The sequence below is a fragment of the Dipodomys merriami genome, unplaced genomic scaffold, assembly GCF_024711535.1.
Source record: "Dipodomys merriami isolate MVZ:Mamm:240054 unplaced genomic scaffold, mDipMer1.0.p SCAF_62, whole genome shotgun sequence".
NCBI lineage: Eukaryota > Metazoa > Chordata > Mammalia > Rodentia > Heteromyidae > Dipodomys > Dipodomys merriami.
This window is the reverse complement of record NW_027206202.1, coordinates 2,341,623-2,361,313: the sequence shown is the minus strand read 5'-3', so window position 1 is coordinate 2,361,313 and position 19,691 is coordinate 2,341,623. Positions and strand designations below refer to the sequence as shown.

General features: G+C 49.9%; 1 protein-coding gene across 2 annotated transcripts in view; it reads right to left on the bottom strand.

The window, feature by feature from the left end:
- Positions 1–2,899: 2,899 nt before the first annotated feature.
- The window catches only part of Xpo6 (exportin 6), an 89,982-nt gene continuing 73,190 nt past the window's right edge, over positions 2,900–19,691 (bottom strand). For both annotated transcript variants that reach the window (XM_070004275.1, XM_070004276.1), the window contains exons 15-24: positions 18,722–18,866; positions 16,223–16,369; positions 15,302–15,491; positions 11,393–11,548; positions 10,241–10,355; positions 9,895–10,066; positions 7,885–8,046; positions 5,980–6,078; positions 5,577–5,807; positions 2,900–3,522 (exon numbers count right to left, since the gene is read on the bottom strand). In XM_070004275.1, coding sequence (XP_069860376.1) covers positions 3,421–3,522; positions 5,577–5,807; positions 5,980–6,078; positions 7,885–8,046; positions 9,895–10,066; positions 10,241–10,355; positions 11,393–11,548; positions 15,302–15,491; positions 16,223–16,369; positions 18,722–18,866 — 1,519 coding nt within the window. In that variant the 3' untranslated portion in view covers positions 2,900–3,420. The remainder of the gene's footprint in view (positions 3,523–5,576; positions 5,808–5,979; positions 6,079–7,884; positions 8,047–9,894; positions 10,067–10,240; positions 10,356–11,392; positions 11,549–15,301; positions 15,492–16,222; positions 16,370–18,721; positions 18,867–19,691) is intronic.

The window sequence follows — 19,691 nt, the reverse complement described above, 5'->3', positions numbered from 1 at the left end:
ACACACACACACACACACACACACACACACACACACTGCCAGGTAAAGCACCTGCCTCTGTCTTGCATCTGTCTCCGAGTCTGTCTCCTGCAGTAACCTCAGATTGCAAGATTGCTAACAGTTCCTGACAAGGGACTCAAGCCCTCCACAAGGAAAGGAACAGGTCACCCACACTCACATAAAATGAGGGCAATTACCTACAGCGAGGAAGCTGCACCCTGGGGCAAAAGGAATCTCATCTCAGAACCACATCATTCCCCCTCAAGTGCTGACAACCCTCACAACTTCCCCAGAATCCTTTGCAGAACAGGAGCTGAGCTAATGACCAACCAGGTACACACTGTGGTTGGGATGAATAACTGTGCACACCTCATCCGCGGCGCCAGTTCTTCCTCTTATCTGACCTAAAGCTCACATCTGTACTGGGAAGATGGGCTGACATGCTTGCCCTGTCTCTTCCTGCACTGCGCCCGCTCTGGGTTAATACACCTTCGCCCTCTGCCCTTCCTCACTCACTCAGTTTGGCTCATTGCGGTCTGTTATTAACTGATTTCATTTCTGGGCATGGTGGCCCACACCTGTAATGCCAGCACTCAGGAGGCAGAGACTCAAGGATCGTTGAGTTTGGGCTATGAAGACCCTGTCTCCAAAAAAAAGTCTTAGCAGAGACTTAATTTTCTTCTTTTCATTTACCTACAAAAGCGTATGTATTACTTCCATGCTAAAGACAAAGAAGAATAAAAACTAAGCTTTTTTGTTGTTTTTTGGGTTTTTGGTGTTTTTTGTTTGTTTTGGTGCTGGTCTTGGGGCTTAAACTCAGGCCCTGGGTGCTGTCCCTTAGCTTTTTCATTCAAGGATGGTGCTCTACCACTTGAACCACACCTCCATTTCCAGCTTTTTGGTGGTTACTTGCAATCCCTAAGCTTTTCATTCAAGGATGGTGCTCTACCACTTGAATCACATCTCCATTTCCAGCTTTTTGGTGGTTACTTGGAGATAAAGAGTCTCATGGGCATTCCTGCTTAGGCTGGCTTTTGAAGCTCAACCCTCAGATCTCAGCCTCCTGAGCAGCTGGGATTACAAGCAGGAGCCAGTGGCATCTGGCCTGAGCTTATTTTTTTAAAAAAGAAAACCTGGCCAAATGTCCACCTAGGTCAGGCTCCAGTTTTGTTAAATTATTAATTTTCCAAACTTCTTCCCGCCTAAGCTACTGTCATCCTTCGGAGCCCTCTGGGGGTTTGAAGCTGACTCCAGCCACCCTGGAGGCATGGAGGCGCTGCTGTGAACCCTGGCATCCAGCCAACTCCACAGGCCAGAGCCAATTAATTACCAAGGCTTTTCAAAGATGTTCCAAATGATTCCGATGCAGGCATGGAAAAGGGAGCCCTTGAGCTAAGAAGCCCTTGTCTGAAGAGCCTGCTCTCGAGGGCTCTCCCTGCGGAGCCCTGGGAAGGGGCCTCACACTTGCAGAGGTAGCAAGAGTCTCATCAACGCTCACCATGGGCCGGAAGACTCTGCCCAGCATGACTTCCAAGCGGCTTCCGGTGAGGAAAAACCCACCTGGACACAGTCAACATTGCCCCCAAGCCAAGATGTACCCCAAAAGCTGAGGACAAGCCCTGCCCCCCACGACCCCCTCTGGGTGGCACCAGGGTGCCAGTGACAAGAGGTGGCCCAACACTGATGCAGGAGCAGAGGGATTGGGGGCGCGGGGAGGGGGGGATTCACTCAGCTGCTGTCCCAGAACCCGGGTGGAGCATGTCTTCTGTGCTCAGCATATCCAGGATTCCCCGTGACCCCCCCCCCCAGATGAATGTCACCTGTGGGAGCCCTTGCCTTGTCCTGGGTGCCGCTGGCTGGAGTCAGATCTGTTTTCAAAGCAACCCCTCCAAGCAGTCTGCCCACCTTCCCCACCACAGCCTTTCCCCCACCATCCATGTCCCAGCCGCTCCTCCATCCCAGGCGACACACCCTCTGGGTGCGCGTACGCCACGCCCCTCCACACACGCACAGTGCGCGCCATCTCACGAACAGCGCAGGTGAATGGGTGCGCTCGCCTCCCAGACAGGCAGGCAGGGGAGTCGGTACTCACAGCGCCTTTTAGCAACGGAGCCATCGGTGGTATTCCAGCTACAAGCCGCTACTGTTTGGTGAGCAAGGGTGGCAATGGCCCGCTCCCAGTGACTTTGTTGAAGGTCTCAGGCCGTAGCTTCTGACACCAGGACTCAGTACGGGCCGCTCCCAAGCAAAAGCCACACCACCAACCCCCACAGCTGCCTTCTTTCCACCTGATCATGCCTGTGAGCCAGTACCCGAGCCGCCCCTGCTCTAGAATCCACTCTCATTTTCAAGGGAGCCAGTCTTTTGAAGTGAGGTGTGACCCGCCCCCCCCCAGCCCTGCCCCTCCAGTCAGCAGAACAGGATTTGTTTGGGAAACATCTGAGGAGCGTTACTCCCGCAAATGGATGGAAGGCTGAGCTGTCCGACACGCTAGAGAGCTGGAGTCTTGTCCACTCCCAGCCTGTGGAACAGTCCCCTTCTCTCCGCCACCTGCTCCGACCTGTCCTTCTGCTGGCCTGTCAGGCCGAGTCCCAGGGGACAAGCCCTAGCTGGCATACGGGTGGCAGCAGAGTGGGACCCTGGCTTCCCAGAGCGGCAAGCCCAGCTCCCTGCCCCACAGGACCACCGTCATGACGACCTACCTCCTTTCTGTAGAGAAATGGGGAGCCTGCTTCTTTACCTGCTCAAAGGAGATGCTACCTAGAGGATGGGATGCGGCGTGCCCCCTTGCCCCCCCCCCAGCGAGGTGCTTCCTTCAGTGCCCCTTGAGACTCTCAGCTGGCCGCTGGCCGCAAGGAGGCTCCAGTTCCCTAATCCCCGTGTCTACCACGCCCACGGCTATAACAACAACGTAAGCACTTTATTTTTCCATTAGGCTTCTTAGTTTCTTAGTATCATAATGGAATGATGAGAAAACAACAACAAAACATGAGTCTTTGTGAGTCTCTGGCAGAGCAGAGACTTCAAGGCATTTGGAGGGGAGGGAGGCTTGACAGAGTTCATTCTGGTCGGTCGTCTGTCTGTCCTTGACTTGCCAGGCCGGGGAGGGATGGCAGAGGTGGAATGGTGAGAAGGTGGCACTGTCACAAGCTGTCCTTGGCGGTTCTGCCCCGTGACTGATACGCACAGGATCGGCGTGGACTACCCGTGGGGTCTCCGGGTGCCCCCTGGGCCCCTTGGCACACAGGCCTCGGCCTGCTCCCAACGCCCTCGGCTTCCGCCAGTGCACACAGGGAGGTGAGCCAGCTCCGCTGGGTGGCGGCAGGAGGGTGGAGGCTAGCCACGCTGCTCAGGAGTGATGAGACTTGTCAGGGGCTCTGTGCTGGGGTGGGCATGGTGTGGTGGGCGATGCGGGTAGCCCTAGAGCTTCACGGTGCCCGGCGGCAGGCTGCCGTTGCAGAGCCGGTAGTAGCGCAGGTCGTTGACCAGCCTGTGCACGTTCTGGGTGAACGAGGGCAGGTCCTGCAAGGCAAGGGCACAGCTGCAGCCCAGCCCAAGACCCACTGTCCCCCAGCACCTCCGATCCCTACCAGCCAGAGCCCGCCAGCTGCCTCCACACCCAAGCCCTGAGAGTCCTTGAGACAACTCACGGTTCTGCGTGCAAGGCACTGTGGGCAAGGAGGAGTGGCAAACGGGACCTCCTGGCATTGTGGAAAGTGATTCCCGGCATCGGCTGCCTAGGCCACCCCAGCCCTGGGCGCAGCTTCACGCAGCCTGGCCCAGTTCTCGTGGACAGGGAGAAGGATCCAGCCTGAGCGAGCGCCAGCCTGGCTGCCCTCCGCCCCTCCTCTCCCACGGCCAGTGGAGGTAACGGCATCCCCAGATGGCAACACAGGCAGTGCTGCACAGCTTCAGGCCTCCTGCTCCTCCCCGACACTTCTACTATCTCTGCTCCTCTTCCAGACCCAGCTCAGGGCCCTCTGCTTCTGCCCCAGGAGCCAGGTGGGTATTTGGGCTCACGCCACAACTCCGCAGCCGCAGTGCCAGCTCAGCTCCCCCGCCCCAGCTCTATACTTCCAGGTTCTACACTGCCAACCCCCTGGCTGCCTCCCGAGCCTAGGAAGAGAACAGTGGTGGCTGAGGATTAACTGACCCAGGCAGGAAAAGTGCTGGGCAGTGTGGCCCACAGGGGGCGCTGTGCTGCGGACCCCAAACCCCAGGGTAGCACCTGGCACTGGGCTAAGAGGCAGTTTGGCTTTAGCAACACACATACATATTGGGGAGAGGAGGAAGGGAGAAAGGGGAAGGGGAGAGGGGGAGTGAGGGAGGGAGGGAGAGAGAGAGAGCGCGCAAGCACACAAACATGAAGAGAAGGAAGGAGAAGAAAAGGGAGTGAGAGGAGGGGGAGGGAGGGAAGGGCAAGTGTGACCTTTTATACATCCTAAAGAAAACCAACTATGGAATGTCCCTTAAAAATCAGTGGCTCTCAAACACCAAGGCAGAATTTTCTTGGTGGAACACAGTAATTCATTTCTCCATTTTTAATAGACACCCTGGATAGCTTCTGATGAAAGATGAGAAAATGGACAGAATGCCGAAGGAAGATTCCAAGGCAAAGTACAGTAGGACCTGAGTCCGAGACAAACTTCCCGAAGCTGAATCCCAAGACAGAAGCAAGAGGCAGGAAGCAGAAAGCAAAAAGAGCTGGCACAGCAGCGGGAGGCCGAGCCCTCAAGCGCAGCCGCCAGGGATGCGCTGCCCAGGGGCAGGAATCAAGATGCGTGGGTACCCAGGGGACAGTGCAGACTCTCAGCATCTCATGCTTTGACTGGTGGAAGAGGAATTACTTGTCCTGTAAGAAGAGTTCCAAGGAGGGCCCCCAAGCCAGATGCCTGGGGTGGAAGAGGCAGTAAACTTGAGGGAAGAACAGCTAAGCCAGGCTGGGGAAAGCTGGGCATTATGGGACACAAACATCAGCAGCAATGGCTCGTGGGCCTTCAGAGACATCAGCACCTCAGCCCCACCTGAGGTGGGGCTGAGCCCAGAGCCAGACACTCCCCCCCCCCCCCCCCCCCGGCAACACAGGCACAAGGAACGTATGCTCCTCCTTGTACGGTGCAGCTCAGCCTACATGGTGCTAGGGGTGGCTGCGAAGAGCTCCCCAGCACCGATCCTCTCAGCCGTCTCCAGGTGTTGGCAGAGTGAGCGTGGCTTCTGTTAGACTTGGTCAGCTGTCCCTGTCGAGGCTCGCTGCCCACTGCCCGCTGCTCACCCCAGTGGAGGCCTGCACTGGCAGGGGGGAGTGTGTACAGAAGATGGCCTGCTGGGCCAGGACTTGGGTCTTAATGGCTGAGACTCAGCCATATGGCTACAGACCCCAAGGGTGGGAAAGTGTGTCCTCAACCCAAGCACAGCACTGAGTCATCCTGGCATTGAACAAGCTGCCCCGCGCTACCAAGGGCATAAACCATGCCAGAGGCCATGCGTGCCACGAGCAGCTGCCCGCCTCACTGAACCAACGCCAGGCTTGAGAACTCTCACTGCCTCCTCGCAGCCTGGCCTCCCTTTTGACTCACCCGATCCATCTTGAAGTTCCGTCCCAGCACGTTTTTCTGGTTGGCATCCACGCCATCACAGCTGGTCAGGAACTCTGGAAGGAAGGCTGCAAAGAAGCCATCGAAGTCAACGGAAGCCATGTTGTAAATGGCGATGGCAATCTCCTCCTGCAGAAGGTCATGGGACTTGTGGACCAGGACCTGGAGCAGCACATTCACAAACTGGAACAGCATGGTTGTCCGGAAGATCTTCTGCAGGGAGAGGGGTGGGCAATGTTGGCCATGAGGCTCCCTCAGATCCTATGGGGCTGCCCCGGTTCCACCCCATCCACACTCACGCTCCCTGACCCAGGAGTCAAGGGTGCAGGGCTCAGCTCAGGGGGACTGGATTCAGTATCTTTCCAAGAGACAGATGCACAATTACCTTGTGGTACAGCTTCTGTTTGGTGTTGAGGGTCTCCAAGTAGAAGAGATTTTGCTTGAAAAGATGGATATCAGGCTGGAGAAAGGACTGCCCAAAAGCCTGGGAAATAAGACACCATTTTGTAAGCAGCACTTAAGCTCCCTCGGACCAGCCCTTGTCTCAGTTCTCCTGACCTGTCTGCTCAGGACTCCGCAATCTGTTCTCCACTGGGCCGTTATTTTTGGTCTTACCTTGCACCATTTCTAGGAAACCTCTAGTGTCCCTTCACGGGACCGTCTTTGAAGAAGCTCACAAGGATAGTCAAATCCCTCTATAATCTTAACAGGCAATAAAGACTGCCTAATAAGAAGACCAATCAATCCCTCTGGCAGCCATCTCATGCCTCAGCAACCTGATCTCAGGGGCCTCAAACCCTAGGCTCCTTGCTCGGCATTAGAATCTCTGTGCATGCAAGTTACTAGTTCAGCGCCAGGTGCTGGTTGCTCACTCCTGCAATTCTAGCTATTCAGGAGGCTGAGATCTGAGGATCACGCTCAAAGCCAGCCCAGGCAGTAAAGGCTATGAGACTCATCTCCAATTAACCACCAGAAAAGTGGCGCTGTGGCTCAAGTGGTAGAGCACTCGCCTTGAGCTGAAGAGCTCAGGGACAGCACCCAGGCCCAGAGATCAAGCCCCATGACTGACAAAACAAAAAGTTACTAGTTCAGGACAAAAGCAACCCCCCCCCCCCCCTCACAACACAAAGCACCCTAAGGGGCCAGGGACCTGCAAGAACCCTCCCTAGAGAAGCGGCCAACTATAGCTCTGAGAAAGGATCTCGTCCCTGCAGCCACAGTTCCAGCAGTCCTGCCCTGCTCTAGCTCGTTTTCTGACCCCATGGTTCCACTCCCATGATGGCATACAATGGCATGGAGTCAGATGGTACAAAGCCTTTCGGACCTAGCAATGCACTACAATCCATCTCTGTTGTCTGTACCAATATGAGTCCCTTACTTTTTGAGTGGTTTATTGTATGTCCATAGCAGCTGGTGAGTCGATTCACCAACTGATGGACACTTGGGTTGTTTCCAGTTTGGAACAATTATGAACTTGCCACTGTAACCATCTGTGTAAAAGCTGTCGAAACATATGTTTCCTCGGTAAAATACTTAAGAGGTGGGAATACTAGCTTATATATATGCTCAACTATATATTTCACATTATAAAAAGTTGCCAAACTGTGAAAGTATGTTCCAAAGTGGCTCTTACCATCCCTGAGTGGGGGACAAGGGTTTTTAATAAAGCAAGAGCAGAGTTTAGACAGATGAAGGGAAGGCGGGGTGGGGAGGAGCAAACCCCTGATCATTCAAGACCAGTCCTTGGTGAAGAAGAGATGGAGGAGCCAGTGGTAGGGCATGTGCTTTGTCACCCAGTCATGCGTGTACATTCTGTGTGTTGGTGAGGAGGCTGAAGATCCATTGGGAAAACAGTCGTCTGACAGTGAGTACTGTCTATAGGCTGCATTTTTCCCAGTTTAAGCTCAAAACTGGTATTAACATCTATCCAGTTATTTTCCTCAGATGCAAGTGGTATCTCCTTCCCTCTCCTCCCCCTCTCCCTTCTCCTTTTCCCTCCTCTCCCCTTCTCTTGCTTCCTCTTCTCCCCTCCCTCCTCCCTTCTTTGAAATATCGTCTGTGTGACCCCAGCAGTCTTAGTGCTGGGCTTACATCCACAGTGTCATGCCAGGTGGAGCTGGTCTCTACACACTCAGTGAGTGCCCTAGAACCTGTGACTTCAGAGCTGTGGTGACCAGCTGGGAGGAAGCAGGGCTCTATTCCAGACAAGAAGCCAAGGGACGGTAGGTCAAGGAGGAACTCAGGACAAGGCCCACCCTTTCTGGGGTCATTCGTCAGCCGTCCGCCTCACCTGCATGATGGCGCTGAACTGGGGCTCATTCTCCATCTGTTCCTCAGCAATCCCCCTCTGCACACTGGCCAGAACCGTGGACTTGAAGAAGTATCGCCAGTTGTGATGGAGAGTGCGGAAGAGGAGCTCAAATAACTCTGCCTTCACGTCAGGGGAAGGGCGCTGGGGAGATATGAGAGGTCAGCCTTCCTCTTTTTTGCATGTGGTACTAGGGATTGAACCAAGACACTTGCACTTGCTTAGCAAGCCAAGTCTGTAGCCTTTTTTTTTCCCTTTTCTTTCTTTTTTTTTTTTTTGGGGGGGGGGGACAAGTATTTTGCTTTTCAGATAGGGACTTACTACCTTTGCCCAGGGTGGCTTCTTGCCTCCACCTCCCACGAGCTGGGATTACAGGCATGAAGCACTGTGGCTGGTTGCTCACACACCCTTCATGTAGCTCTGGCGGCCACTCTCAGGTTGGGCCCAGGGCAACACAGAAACCTGAGATGCTAGCGGCATCCCAGAGTGTCAGTGCCCCCTCTGTGTCTATCCCTTCCTGTCCAGAGGGCATCAAGTTCTGTGGAGTAAGCACTCACACAGGGGTACTCTGTAGCAGAGACAAGCCTGCACCTGAGCTAGGTGCATACAAAATACCCTTTTTCTGACAGGAGCATTAGGCTTTGTCTGCCAGGAAAAAGAGCTACTCTGTGGAGGAACAATAAGAATATGGATTTTCCTGTCAGAAAACAGCTGGTTTGATGTGCTCTCTCCTCCTTGTTGTGCCATCTCCTTTTGTCCTGGCTAACCTACTGGCCTTGTGCTACCTCCAAGGGTGAAGACACGATGCCTTCGAAGCAGCTCCGCTGTCCACAGACAAGGTGAGTTTAAGAGCAGCCAGGAAGCACACAGAACTGCTAATGAGGACCTTGGAGGTTACAAGCTGAGCTAACTGCCACCTGGGCCTCTCTGGTCTTCAATGCAGCCAGGATTCTTTGAGAAGCAGGGCCCCACAGAGCACAAGTCTCTAGCTCAACCAAAATCTCAAGTCACTAGAGAACATGCAGGTCTCATTATTCTAGACGTCTCTGCAGAATTCAAAATTAAATGGCCACAGATCTTTAATCCAGCTTTGATTAAAATTCAACTGGCACCTGAGCTGACAGGCTTCCCCGGCAGAAGCTGTACAGGGTTCACAGGTGTCTCTGGGGGCAAAGCACCTGGACTCACTTCTGTTCTGGTTCAGTTAGTTAAGAGGCTCAGCTCTTATGTAACTACTAGTATAAATCCAAGTTACACCCCTACTTATCTTGGATCTTCTCATGCCAGGTACCTGAGTGTTTTCAAAGGACAAAGAACTTCCTATGACAGTGAATGGTTTACACAGTTCCAAGAACTTGCCCTGAATCTCTGAGACTGTGGATGCTCTTGGTAGGAAAGCATACTGGTGGTGCTGCTGGCATGGACAGAACAGCAGACATGCACTTCACATTATAAACTGACAATGAAGATTGGCTTGGGCGTATCCCTCAATCTTATGACTAACCTGTTATGCTTACACTAGACTAGTTCCAATTAATCTGATCAACTATTAACAATACTACCAAGGCTAAAGGTATTTTATCTTGGAAAAAAACACTACTTTGCAAGAATATTTTAAATCACAGATAGACTTTAAAACACAGTGCAGCCGGGCGCTGGTGGCTCACACCTGTAATCCTAGCTACTCAGGAGGCTGAGTTCTAAGGATCATGGTTCAAAGCCAGATTGGGCAGGAAAGTCCATGAGACTCTCATCTCCAATAAACCACTAGAAATCTGGAAGTGGCACTATGGCCCAGCGGAAGAGCACTCGCCTTGAGCTGAAGAACTGAGAGACAGCGCCCAAGCCCAGAGTTCAAGCCCCACAACCAACCAAAAAAAAAACCCAAAACTACCACAGTGCGCTTTACCTTTATGCTTCATCCCCAACTCCTCCCCCCATCTCCCAGTGGCAAGCAGAGGCAGTGTAAGGAATGGCGTAGGGGCCACCTACCTCAGCTATGATGGGGTACACCTGCTCCATGCAGAGGGAGATGATGCTGGGGAGGAAGGGCTTAAACACCTGGCCAGGCTCCTGTACCACTACCTGCAGAATCTTCAGGAACTTCTCCACCACTCGGCAGCCAGTGCTGCCTTCATGGAGTATGCTTTCAGCCAGTTGCTCTCTGTGGACAAGAGAGAAACCATACAGTAATACAAGAACTGCTTCTTTCTCTGGGGACCCACATGACTAGCACCTGTGGTGAGTGAAGACAAGGAGTACCAAGTCCCGGGCTCTGGAGCCAGGCCTCCTGACATCTCCCCTAGCTGAAACTCCTAGGCAGCAGGCATGTGGTTACCTGGTAAACATATTGAGGAAGGTCTGTATGATCTGTTCAGTGAAAGGCACGCCCATCTGTACTCTAAGGCCTCGGAACAGAGTGAGGAAGAAGCTCAGCATCTCATCAGTCACATCTAAGTAAAGGACAAACAAACGGTCAGAGCTATGCACCAGGGACCAGCGGAGCCTCAGCTCCTCCACTGACTACATCCATGCTGCTCTCTCTCTCTAAGGCTTCCTGCTGGAAGAAATTTCTCCAAACCATCAGCCAATGATGGAAAGTGGAAAATGATCAAGGACCTGCTGAGCAAATAGCTCTGTGCAGAGAAGTGCTGCTATATGGCCCACCAATAGAAAATGGAGGTGGCCCAGATCCGCCCTCACTGCTCAGCATCCAGCAATGGTCAGTCTTTACTGCAGATACATTATATTGTGCTCACACTGACAAAACTACTCAACTGGGTCAACACTTAAGGGCTTTAGCTACTTCTCTTTATGACTGACAATCCCTGCAGTCAGGTCAGGGTAAGTGGCTGCAAGTGGAGGATGAAGGTGTACTCTGGTGCCTTGGCCCAGGTCCATTAAATGGACTAATTGCAGAAAATACTGGTTCCAGCTAGTGTGGCTTTAACTAACAGATTTCAAAGATCATCTTTACTCAGTATATTTTGGCCTTTACTGCACACAATTCATTTATACAAGTTGACTGGTGAATGAATACACTCATCCACTGACAAGTCTACTACACATGCTTTTAGGAGAGCCTGACAAGTAAAGTACATCCACGGAGCTTGGAGCACACTGTCAAGTGCCAGCGGCAGTGACAGGGTAGCTAGGGGAGCATCTCAGTCAAACTTGCCTTGCCACAGAAGCAAGCACATACAACAAGGCGCCCTGCCTCTCTTGTGTGAGGCCTACCACTGTCTCATCCTCTCATCCTCCCTCTTCAGGGAAGATGAGGGCTTAAAATGAAGACTAGACAGGAGGCGGCAAGTGACTCAGGGGCTCGTGACATGTGCCAGGGCCCCTACTGAGTGCTCTGCTCACTTTTCCATGAAGCCTCAGCCCAGATGCTCCGAAGAAGCAGAGCCCTGTTGCTGACGTCAGCTTCCCTCCACTGAGCAAGTGCAGACACACAGCTCTGCAGCAACTCCACCCTCGAGGCTCCTACCTGACTGATGGATGAAGGCTGGAAAGAGGGCCAGAGAGACCTGAACAGATTCCTGCAGTGACTGGTAGCAGATCTGCCGAGACTTTGTGGACTCCCCAGAGATGTTCTCCACAATATCTTCCAAAACACTAAGTGTCTGGTGGATGATCACTTTGGCTGCAAATCAAGATTAAGTTGCAGGTTATGAGCTGCCTGAGGATACAGTTCTGTAAGAGGGAACACAACAAATGGGAGAGAAACCTGTCTTGCTAAAAGAACACATTCTCTCTTAATTCTGTTAAATACTTCCCTCCTTCCCTCTGTCCCTCTCCGCCTCCTTATTTTTTACTGCCAAGACTCTAGCTGTCTGCCTGCCTACTCACTTCAGTTTTTACCTCTGTTTTGCCTTACTCATCAGCTACAAGTCCACACAAAAGACAAACTGAGCTATAATCCTAAGCTAGGTATGGTGGCCTTGGCCTTAACCATGACCTACAGAGGGAGAACAGACCAGTAAGGGAAATGGCAGTGGTGACTGATTACCACAGGCAAGAGACCACACTTGGATCAGCCTTCTTCCACCAGAACTAATCCACATGAGGCATGCAGTGGAGCATGGTGCTGGGGCCAGGAATAAATTACCTGGCCAACCCATTAGGCCTTTCAGGTCTGTGCTCTGAGAATACATATTATCGTTATCAAGAGAGTAGACACTCCAATGATATCTCTAATTCTAGCAAAATGCCGATATATGATTTCATGTTATGATCCCATATAGTACACAAAGGGAAAATGAAGGCAGTTGCAGCCAACACAGAAGGGCAGGGAGCCCCTGATATGACACACAGGGTTAGCAGCTGGCCAGATGCCTTGGGCAGGATCCCCGCTCGTGCCCTGAGGCAGACTTGCTGTGAGGATTAGAGGCAAGGCTCAAAAACAATCCTAGCAGAGCACCTAGCACAGAAGGTCCAGGGAGGTCTGGATGGAGACCCCATGGCTCAGCGAAGCCCAGGGAGAGCAGTCCACCACCTGAAAGTAAGCTCAATCCTGTCTGGAACACTGTGGCTCACCAGCCGCTCTACAGGCTAAAGTAACTTCCAAGGGAGAGTATGGCAGAAAGAGGCTCTCAGGAGTTGTGTGGGCTCAACTGTGCCCCAACTCTGCTTGTAGCTGTCTTGGTTTACTCATCAGAAAAAGTATGCCCATAGATAATGTCGCCATACACCCAAGACTGATAGAAGATGACAGTGGCCTACAATAGGCCTAGTCACAGAGACCTGGAAATGGAGTGAAAGCACACTTATTACACTACTGACCTGGAAATCACCCCAAACTACTGCAAGCACAAAGGCTTTTACCAAGTGAGAAACCCATGCAAGACAGACATTTTCCTAAGAGCACACAGGCCCTGGAGAAGCAGCGTAGGGGGAAAGCCAAATGAAAGTCCAGACCTCCATCATAGGGGAAATTAAAAAAGAAACAAGTATATTTATAGGAATGGAAGCTTAAAGCCTTGAAAGCATTGTAAGTATGAATAATAGAACAGGCCATTAACTGTGGTACTTCCACAGGAACAGTGTATTATACAATCATGGTGGGGCATGCCTGTTTTTCTAGCACTCAGGAGAGGAGGTGGGAGGATCTTGAGGCAAAGATACTTTCCAAGTGATAGGCTGTCAGAAACTGCCTGGAAAACAAAATAAGCACCGGTGATATAACAGAAAGCACACCACCACTGCCCCCAACCTGTTGGGAAGAATCAGACAGATTGACTAAGGACCTCAGCAAGAAAACAAGCCTGGGCCTTTAAGAATGCAGAGGGCATTTGAAACAAAACTGGGCTGCTTTCTGTATTGAAAGAGGTGACAATCAAACACCGCATCTTCTTGGGCTTTTAAAAATCCAAATAGAGAGCTCGGTGCTGGTGCCTCACTCCTGTAATCCTAGCTACTCAGAAGGCTGAGATCTGAGCATCAGAGTTGAAGCAAGGCCAGGCAGGAAAGTCCATGAGCTGTGGCTCCGTGATAGAGCACTAGCCTTAAGCAAAAAGATCAGGGACAATGCACAGACCCTGATTTCAAGCCCCAGGATTGGTGTGTGTGCGCGCACACACACACACACGCACACACACACACACACACACGCACACACACACACGCACACACACACGCACACGAGCGCGCGCGCGCACACACACACACACACTCACACACACACACACACACACACACACACACACACACAGAAAAAAAAAAAGGCAAATAGGGGGATGGAGGCCAGTAGTATCTTGCCAGCTAACAAGTGTGAGGTTCCAAGTTCAAACCCCAGAACTGCCTCCACTCAAAAAATGCCAAATAGGACAATTTGGCAACAACTGGGGAACTCTTGAATGTGGTTTAAATGCTAAATGAAAGTGTAGTATAAAAAACATTTAACATCTTGTGAGTTATACATAAAGGTTAGTAATTCAGGTGCAGAATGTCAACGTCTGCAACTTACTTTAAATGTCTGGGTTTGTTTCTTTCTTAATTATATATTGGAGGAAGAACTTCAACCCAGTGTAGCAAAGCATTATCAGTGAACGTGGGTAAAAGATAAGCAATTGTTCTCATTCTCTTAACCTTAACTCTACAGGCTTGAGATGGTTTTAAAGTATAAAGCTAAAGAAGGAAAAGGAACCACTGGGGAGTGAGGACAAAAGGAGCCTAACAGAGTCGCAGGGATCTATTCACAGCCAGGTTCTCAAGCCAGTGTCCATCCACCTGTGCACAGTAACCTCAGACACGACCACAAGCTTAATGTATGTTCACCAAGGAAACCACAGCTGCTACTCAGCAAATATTTCCAGCATGTAGGGCCTTGCCTCTCCCACCCCTTCTTAGGGGCCACAACCATGCAGTTTGCGCTGGTCAAAGTGCCATGTGTCATGTCCTCCAGCATTTACTAAAGTGCCCTCCCACCCATGCCAAGATGGCGTTCACCAGCCTATGGCTGGAAATGATCTCCCTGTCCCTATATCCAGGGCTAGACAGGAAACATGAGCAAATCTGAGTTTTTCTTCCAGTCTGTGCTGACTGATACAATTACCAAGTAAGATCAAGTTAGAAAAGGGGACCATTGTACCTTATAAACACAACTCCACAAGAGCTGCATGTAATCCTCTCGGCAAGCAAGTCAGTCTTCCCATGTCTTAGTTTCCTCACAGATAAAATCAGGACAATTAGCAGTCCCTAACTTATAAAGCTAATGTGAGAATTAAATGAATTACAGAATTTCAAATATACTTAGAACCAGGATCAGGCAAACAGCAAACTTTGAAGAGTGGGGCTGGGAATGTCAGATGTTTGAGGATGGATCTAAATATACCTGAATAGTATACCTGAAGATATCCGTGACTCTCATCTAACTATGTTAACTACAAATCCACATCAAGCAGAAAAAGGAAAAGAAAAAGAAAACACACTTCAAAATTTCACTTTCTGCCAGGTGCTGGTGGCTATGGCTCACACCTTAATGGTAACTACTCAGGAGACTGAGATCTGAGGGTTTCAATTTTCAAAGCCTTCCCTTAGAGCAAAGGGGAAGTGCTCTGTTGCTCATCTGACGTGATGGACAGTCACTGTAGCTGTCCTCTCAGTGGAAGACACCAGACAGTACCTTCCAGGGTCAGTTCCATATTTGCTAGCACTTCCTACATTTTTGCCAAACACCAGGGACATGCACCCAGGAAGTATATCCAGCCCACATGCTAACCGAATTTCATGGCTAAGTGGGATTCTACCTCCTGCACCTGAGTTTTCCGCTTAGCAAGCATGGGAACTAGTGACTAAATTCACCTCCTGAACCTAAGACACAATTCTCTGCCATAAAGGAGGAGCCATGTCAACCCTACCCAGCTCTCTGGACTGTCCCTGACCAGGGGCCACTTACTGTCATCCAGGGGCATCTTTCTCTGTGGGGCAACAGCATTGGGCTTCAGGTTGCGATAGTCCCGGGACAGGGCGGAGATGAGGCTGGTGTGGCTGATGGAGCGCACAGGCCACTGCTGCTCACTCTCGGGGAGATTTGGCCATGGGAGCAGCAAGATATTAGAGAGAGCCCGGCACACCAACACCTGAGCCTAGGAGAGACCCAAAGGCATCCATCAGAGTCAAAACAGACAGATAGCTGCGCCAGCTGCTGGCCTTTGGCTTCAATGCACACCTAGAGCTCAAGTCCCAGGCTCCTTTCTTACAGCCTGGGCAGAGCCTGTGCTCATCAAAGTTGGCCCATTTCTAAGAAGGCTCAAGGTTTAGAACCCTGAGTCAGGCAGAGACAGTCTTGGCCTCCAGAGGCCCTCATTCATAGATGCAGCATTATAGAAGTGAAACCCCACTGTAGACATTAAATCTACCATGGCCCTTAGCTACTGCCTTAAGGAACCACTCAGAACAGGGCTGAGAGAACACCTTTCTCATATTCCGGTGTTCTGAAGAAGTGCTTCTGCACCCCTCCTGTTACACCCACCCTACCCCACTGTCCAGCTTGAGCCTCCCAGAAGGCTTCTCAGAAAACACACTTGCCTGGTGCTTCTCCATCTTCAAAAAGCCAAGTGCACAACAGCAGAAACCAGACTGTGGTGAGCCAATGGAAACACAAGGAGGACTCTCACAACACTGGTCAAATGATGCTTTCTAAAAACCCAACCTTCGTGTCCAGGCACACACATGGGAGCCGCAGCAGGGACAGCACCCTCCCTGTGTGCCTTAGCAAGGAAGCACACACAGCACAAGTGCAGTGGGCTGTGTCATCAGGCCCACTACCCCAGTACCCCATAAGCCACATGCTGGTCCAAACAAAGCCACCTCTCACCTTATCAGCAAGCCGCTGGGCAGAGGCATCTGTAATCTTGTTGAATACCTTTTGCACTGCAGGAATGCTGATCAGAAAGACAGGCCTCACGGTGGTGGCCAATGAAACCAGTAAGTGGCACGCAGATAATAGCAACTTGTCCTGGACCTGGAAACAGAAGAGGACATGCTAGCTCACAACATCCCCCATGTGCTGAAACGACACACACCAGAGATGGTTGTCACATACCAAACATGGTTCTGAGCTGCTAAACCATACCACCCAGGATCCACCTGCAGAATCTTGTCCATGAAGACTGTCAGCCACAAGGTTCCTGTGACCTTTGCCACCTCCACAGCATCTGTTTCTGCACCACTACCATTTCCTGTTCTCTTTTCCCAGACACTGGCATCTTTGAACTTAAATCACTTCTCAGCTCAAGAACTCACAGTGGCATTCTTGAGCTATTATATGATCACAGCACTCCCTGGTTTACCATCCACGTCCTGCTTCAAACAATGACGATTTTGTTTCCAGTTTGGGAGGCTTGAACGCAGTACCTTGTGCTCTTTCTTATTCAGCTTGTTTGCTCATGGGTGGTGCTCCACCACTTGAGCCATGAATCAAGCCCAGCTTTTTTCTAGTTAATTAAAAATTGAGTCTCAAGGACTATTCTGCACAGGCTAGCTTCAAACTACAATCTCCCAGGTCTCAGCCTTGTAAGTAGCTAGGATTACAGATATGAGCCACCAAAGCCTGGCAAACAACGAGAGATTCTTTTATCACTCCTCTGGCTCCTACCAAGACAAGCGCTCACTCAGCCCTTGCTTTCACAATTTATCAGTCACACCAGTGTCTCGTTTCCTTCACCTCAGCATGCCTAACAAAACTTACCAAGTAGCAATGTCACTTCCATCTTTGCAAAAGAGGTAACTTGGGGGAAGATGAATATTAGGGATTAAAGCCAGGGCTTTGTGCAAATTGAGCACGTTCTACCTTTGAGCAACATCCTCCACCTCAAGAGAATTTTTTTTTTTTTTGCGGGGGGGGGGGGGGGGGAGGTCCGTCGTGGGACTCAAACTCTGGGCCTGGACTCTGTCCCTCAGCTCTTCAGCTCAAGGCTAGTGCTCTACCACTTGAGCCACAGCGCCACTTCCAGCTTTTTGCTCATGTGGTGCTGAGCAATCGAACCCAGGGCTTCGGGCATGCAAGGCAAGTGCTCTACCACTGAGCCACCTTCCCAGCCCCTCAGGAGAATTTTTTATAGATAAGACCTAACACTGGTAAGACACATCAAAGTCAGGGTGTCCCGATTATTTAGGAAAGAAATAGCATAATTTCCAAGCACTGCTGGTGGCTTGTAATCCTAGCCACTAAGGAGGCTGAGATCTGAGGATCGCGGTTCAAAGCCAGCTTGGGCAAGGAAATCCATGTTATCTCCAATAAGGCACCAGAAAACCAGAAGTGGAGCTGTGGCTCAAAGTACAACACTAGCCTTGAGCAAAAGAGCTCAGGGAACAGTGCCCAGGCCCTGAGTTCAAGCTCCACAACCAACAACAACAACAATGACAACAAAAAAATAAATCCAAGAACTATAAAATGTTCCTCATCTCCATTTACTCTAAACTGTTACATTCATAAGTACATGAATTTCAGGAGGATCCCCAATAACTTTCTTTAGTGAGGGAAGCCTAAAAGTCAGCAACAGCTTGGTAAATTTATGGAATAGACACCTTAGGGAATAACATAGCTTTTTACAAAGTGTAACTTTACAGTTATACTTTGTCTTTATAGATAACATACATTTATGGAAAACGACACATTAACACACTTATTAACACACTGACAAAAGTGATAAACAGTACTAGATATGATTAAAACCATGAAAAAAGAAATATGAGAACTAAACCTGATCTAGGAACATCAACTGGTAGTCTTCTTGGAGCACTACCTAGACTTAGTATTGCTTACATACAGGATACATAAAGGATGTAACTTTACTAATAGTTCCACTTGAGGGAAGCCCACACTACAGGACCCCTAACGTGTACAAGATGCACATAAAAGCCACACACTCCTTTCAATGAAAAATCAGAAAGTCCCATGAAAGAACAACCTTGGGCAACAGGAAAAACAGAAGCTGCTCATATGTAAAAGCAACTAAAGAAGCATTATCTGTGGCTACCCATAGCTCTGACATATGGAAATAAGAGAAAAGGTCTAAAAGAACATGAAACCAACTGCTGACGGTACTTGCCCTGTTCAGGGGGAGGGATTCAAGACAGCAACTCCTTTTAGTCCACAGATTTGAACATTTAAGTTTTTCATAGTGAGCATGTATACATTTGCGACTTTAGAGAACTAAAAAGCAAAGTTATATTTGAATGTTGTGTATTACAACTAAAATGGGACACAAAGTAACACTTGCATCACAGTGTAACATTTTGGTTTTCAGATATATAGACAGAAGGACAGGCAAAGTCATATACAAAGTGGGGCATTCATTGTCTCAAGCAAGACCTTGTTGTTGATCAGGGGTGTGATTGCATCCATCGTGGTGGAGATGAGCGTCACGAACTGCTGAGTGTTCTGCCGGTGCGCCTCACTGCAGTACTGCGCTAGCCAGTGGGAGTAGGCCTGGAGGGCAGCCAGTGACTGGGCATGCCTGTGAAAAGGAGGGGAGATGTGATCCACAGGTCAGGAGAACTAGCATGATACTTGTTTCCACAGGATTTAGGAACTATCCACTGTGCTAGCTGTTCCAGGACATGGAGATAGCATGGAAATCATTAACCTGCCCATCCAGGAGCTGAAAATTCAACTACTCATCACCTCCATCTGGCCACCTAGAACACAGATGGTGGTCAATGAATGTCTATCAGATCTTACCCAATCTTTCTGTAATATACAAAATCTATAAGTTCACTGAGAAGAGGTAAAACTGCAAGATCAGAATCAACAAAGTGATAAGAACTAGTGAAAATTTAATACCTACAGCTGCAAACCAAGATGCAGATAAGTACCAGATATTTCGGCTTTGTAAATTGGGTTTCAATATGACAATCTAAAGTTCAAGCTTCCCTTGTCCATCTGTCTGGCTAGAGGAGAACTGAGGTGGCAGAGACCATGCTTCCTTTCTGCCTAGGGTCCTACTGCATTAATGTGTAGTAAAATAGATGCCCAAGATGCTCAACAATAAATCTTACTAAGGCGATGCAGTTGTAAAAGAGATTCCATACCTGTAATCTACCTAAATGTAATTTCTCCCCTTTCTGTAATAGTTACTAAGCAACCTGTGGGTGTCACTACAAGATGAAATAAACAAACTGGAGGGCCCTACCTAAAATCATCGGCAACTGATTATTTTTCTAATTTTATCTTTCCTTTTCTGTTTCTCTGCTGGCAATCTTCTTCTGTCAAGGTTTTCGTCCTATCTCTTCTTTAGATCAATATGAATATATAAACTCTACATGAATTTATATCAATATAA